General features: G+C 47.0%; 1 protein-coding gene across 4 annotated transcripts in view; it reads right to left on the bottom strand.

Moving 5' to 3' along the window:
• Positions 1–5,000, bottom strand: part of arhgef10la (Rho guanine nucleotide exchange factor (GEF) 10-like a) — a 456,971-nt gene that overhangs the window by 30,773 nt on the left and 421,198 nt on the right. For all 4 annotated transcript variants that reach the window (XM_061977629.1, XM_061977630.1, XM_061977632.1 and 1 more), the window contains one exon: positions 1,289–1,460. In XM_061977629.1, coding sequence (XP_061833613.1) covers positions 1,289–1,460 — 172 coding nt within the window. The remainder of the gene's footprint in view (positions 1–1,288; positions 1,461–5,000) is intronic.

Raw genomic sequence — 5,000 nt, 5'->3', positions numbered from 1 at the left:
TGGGTTATGACCGAAAGGACAAGATCACGGGTACAAGCGGCCGAAATGAGTTTCCTCCGCCGGGTGGCGGGGCTCTCTCTTAGAGATAGGGTGAGAAGCTCTGTCATCCGGGGGGAGCTCAAAGTAAAGCCGCTGCTCCTCCACATGGAGAGGAGCCAGATGAGGTGGTTTGGGCATCTGGTCAGGATGCCACCCGAACGCCTCCCTAGGGAGGTGTTTAGGGCACGTCCCACCGGTAGGAGGCCGCGGGGAAGACCCAGGACACGTTGGGAAGACTATGTCTCCCGGCTGGCCTGGGAACGCCTCGGGGTCCCACAGGAAGAGCTGGACGAAGTGGCTGGGGAGAGGGAAGTCTGGGCTTCCCTGCTTAAGCTGCTGCCCCCGCGACCCGACCTCGGATAAGCGGAAGAAGATGGATGGATGGATATATATATATATATATATATATATATATATATATATATATATATATATATATATATATACATATATATACATTCATATAATGTTGTCTATCTGTGTTGGCCCTGTGATGAGGTGGCGACTTGTCCAGGGTATACCCCGCCTTCTGCTGGAATGCAGCTGGGATAGGCTCCAGCACCCCCCGCGACCCCGAACGGGACAAGCGGTAGAAATATATATATATATATACATACATACATATATATACACACATATAGATTCAACTGGTCACAACATTAGGTACACTGCACACTCTAAAGGAGTCAGAGAGTGCGTAAACAAAGTAGTTGCATTTATGTCTTAAATGCTTCTTTTCATTCATGATTCATTTCAATGTTGTGTTGATTGTTTTGCTTTTGACCTTGAATGACCTTGAATGAGGGAAATACAAAGACAACTGGATGGATGCTTAGTGAACTCAGCTAACTGCGTTACGCCCTTGATGCGCTACTTCTCCCCACAATGGAGGCGGGAACACCGGGATAAATATTTGATGGAGGCGCACGGCGGGTTAGGTGTGGCATCTTAAACGGACTGTGGCGGGGGGGATGAAAGGGGTCGGCCAGAAAGTAGGACAAACGTGGACTCAAAGGTGCAAAGGTGTGCGGAACTAAGCGAGTCCCATCCGGCTCGGGTGATCCGTCCCAGCTCGCAGGATTCTTTAAGTCTCCCAGGACACGTTCATTCATATTCATCTCAGGTGCTTACTTATTCATGCGGGGCCCCTGAGGGCAGGGCCGGCGGGGGCGACTCGGACGAGATCAGAATATCGTCATCAGGGTTCCAACCCCGGAGCCACGAGGGTGTGCGGAGTGTGTGAGCGTACCCATGTTGAGCACGGTGGAGCGCGGCGATATGTTGATTTCCTGCAGGAGCTCCAGCGTCTCGGTGTGGAAGAGACGGATGGACGAGCCCTCCGAGAACGCCATCCACACGCCGCCGCCCGCGCACGCCACGTGTGCCACGCTCACCATCGGGTCTGGGTGGACCTCAAACGTCTGCAACGCAAACACACACAACATGTTACCCAACTACTGGTGTGGTCCACATGCCAACATGTTATCTAACTACTGGTGTGGTCCACATGCCAACATGTTATCTAACTACTGGTGTGGTCCACATGCCAACATGTTATCTAACTACTGGTGTGGTCCACATGCCAACATGTTATCTAACTAATGGTGTGGTCCACATGCCAACATGTTATCTAACTACTGGTGTGGTCCACATGCCAACATGTTATCCAACTACTGGTGTGGTCCACATGCCAACATGTTGTCTAACTACTGGTGTGGTCCACATGCCAACAGGTTATCTAAATACTGGTGTGGTCCACATGCCAACATGTTATCTAACTACTGGTGTGGTCCACATGCCAACATGTTATCCAACTACTGGTGTGGTCCACATGCCAACATGTTATCTAACTACTGGTGTGGTCCACATGCCAACATGTTATCTAACTACTGGTGTGGTCCACATGCCAACATGTTATCTAACTACTGGTGTGGTCCACATGCCAACATGTTATCTAACTACTGGTGTGGTCCACATGCCAACATGTTATCTAACTACTGGTGTGGTCCACATGCCAACATGTTATCTAACTACTGGTGTGGTCCACATGCCAACATGTTATCTAACTACTGGTGTGGTCCACATGCCAACATGTTATCTAACTACTGGTGTGGTCCACATGCCAACATGTTATCTAACTACTGGTGTGGTCCACATGCCAACATGTTATCTAACAACTGGTGTGGTCCACATGCCAACATGTTATCTAACTACTGGTGTGGTCCACATGCCAACATGTTATCTAACTACTGGTGTGGTCCACATGCCAACATGTTATCTAACTACTGGTATGGTCCACATGCCAACATGTTATCCAACTACTGGTGTGGTCCACATGCCAACATGTTATCTAACAACTGGTGTGGTCCACATGCCAACATGTTATCTAACTACTGGTGTGGTCCACATGCCAACATGTTATCTAACTACTGGTGTGGTCCACATGCCAACATGTTATCTAACTACTGGTGTGGTCCACATGCCAACATGTTATCTAACTACTGGTGTGGTCCACATGCCAACATGTTATCTAACTACTGGTGTGGTCCACATGCCAACATGTTATCTAACTACTGGTGTGGTCCACATGCCAACATGTTATCTAACTACTGGTGTGGTCCACATGCCAACATGTTATCTAACTACTGGTGTGGTCCACATGCCAACATGTTATCTAACTACTGGTGTGGTCCACATGCCAACATGTTATCCAACTACTGGTGTGGTCCACATGCCAACATGTTCTCTAACTACTGGTGTGGTCCACATGCCAACATGTTATCTAACTACTGGTATGGTCCACATGCCAACATGTTATCTAACTACTGGTGTGGTCCACATGCCAACATGTTATCTAAATACTGGTGTGGTCCACATGCCAACATGTTATCCAACTACTGGTGTGGTCCACATGCCAACATGTTATCTAACTACTGGTGTGGTCCACATGCCAACATGTTATCTAAATACTGGTGTGGTCCACATGCCAACATGTTATCCAACTACTGGTGTGGTCCACATGCCAACATGTTATCTAACTACTGGTGTGGTCCACATGCCAACATGTTATCCAACTACTGGTGTGGTCCACATGCCAACATGTTATCTAACTACTGGTGTGGTCCACATGCCAACATGTTATCTAACTACTGGTGTGGTCCACATGCCAACATGTTATCTAACTACTGGTGTGGTCCACATGCCAACATGTTATCTAACAACTGGTGTGGTCCACATGCCAACATGTTATCTAACTACTGGTGTGGTCCACATGCCAACATGTTATCTAACTACTGGTGTGGTCCACATGCCAACATGTTATCTAACAACTGGTGTGGTCCACATGCCAACATGTTATCTAACTACTGGTGTGGTCCACATGCCAACATGTTGTCTAACTACTGGTGTGGTCCACATGCCAACATGTTATCTAAATACTGGTGTGGTCCACATGCCAACATGTTATCCAACTACTGGTGTGGTCCACATGCCAACATGTTATCTAACTACTGGTGTGGTCCACATGCCAACATGTTATCCAACTACTGGTGTGGTCCACATGCCAACATGTTATCTAACTACTGGTGTGGTCCACATGCCAACATGTTATCTAACTACTGGTGTGGTCCACATGCCAACATGTTATCTAACTACTGGTGTGGTCCACATGCCAACATGTTATCTAACAACTGGTGTGGTCCACATGCCAACATGTTATCTAACTACTGGTGTGGTCCACATGCCAACATGTTATCTAACTACTGGTGTGGTCCACATGCCAACATGTTATCTAACTACTGGTGTGGTCCACATGCCAACATGTTATCTAACAACTGGTGTGGTCCACATGCCAACATGTTATCTAACTACTGGTGTGGTCCACATGCCAACATGTTGTCTAACTACTGGTGTGGTCCACATGCCAACATGTTATCTAACTACTGGTGTGGTCCACATGCCAACATGTTATCTAACTACTGGTATGGTCCACATGCCAATATGTTATCTAACTACTGGTGTGGTCCACATGCCAACATGTTATCTAACTACTGGTGTGGTCCACATGCCAACATGTTGTCTAACTACTGGTGTGGTCCACATGCCAACATGTTATCTAACAACTGGTGTGGTCCACATGCCAACATGTTATCTAACTACTGGTGTGGTCCACATGCCAACATGTTATCTAAATACTGGTGTGGTCCACATGCCAACATGTTATCTAACTACTGGTGTGGTCCACATGCCAACATGTTATCTAACAACTGGTGTGGTCCACATGCCAACATGTTATCTAACTACTGGTATGGTCCACATGCCAACATGTTATCTAACTACTGGTGTGGTCCACATGCCAACATGTTATCTAACTACTGGTGTGGTCCACATGCCAACATGTTGTCTAACTACTGGTGTGGTCCACATGCCAACATGTTATCTAACAACTGGTGTGGTCCACATGCCAACATGTTACCCAACTACTGGTGTGGTCCACATGCCAACATGTTATCTATCTACTGCTGTGGTCCACATGCCAACATGTTATCTAACTACTGGTGTGGTCCACATGCCAACATGTTATCTAACTACTGGTGTGGTCCACATGCCAACATGTTATCTAACTACTGGTGTGGTCCACATGCCAACATGTTATCTAACTACTGGTGTGGTCCACATGCCAACATGTTATCTAACTACTGGTGTGGTCCACATGCCAACATGTTATCTAACTACTGGTGTGGTCCACATGCCAACATGTTATCTAACTACTGGTGTGGTCCACATGCCAACATGTTATCTAACTACTGGTGTGGTCCACATGCCAACATGTTATCTAACTACTGGTGTGGTCCACATGCCAACATGTTATCTAACTACTGGTGTGGTCCACATGCCAACATGTTATCTAACTACTGGTGTGGTCCACATGCCAACATGTTATCCAACTACTGGTGTGGTCC

This window comes from Nerophis lumbriciformis, linkage group LG18 (assembly GCF_033978685.3).
Source record: "Nerophis lumbriciformis linkage group LG18, RoL_Nlum_v2.1, whole genome shotgun sequence".
NCBI classification, from domain to species: domain Eukaryota; kingdom Metazoa; phylum Chordata; class Actinopteri; order Syngnathiformes; family Syngnathidae; genus Nerophis; species Nerophis lumbriciformis.
This window is presented reverse-complemented; position numbering and strand designations above follow the sequence as displayed.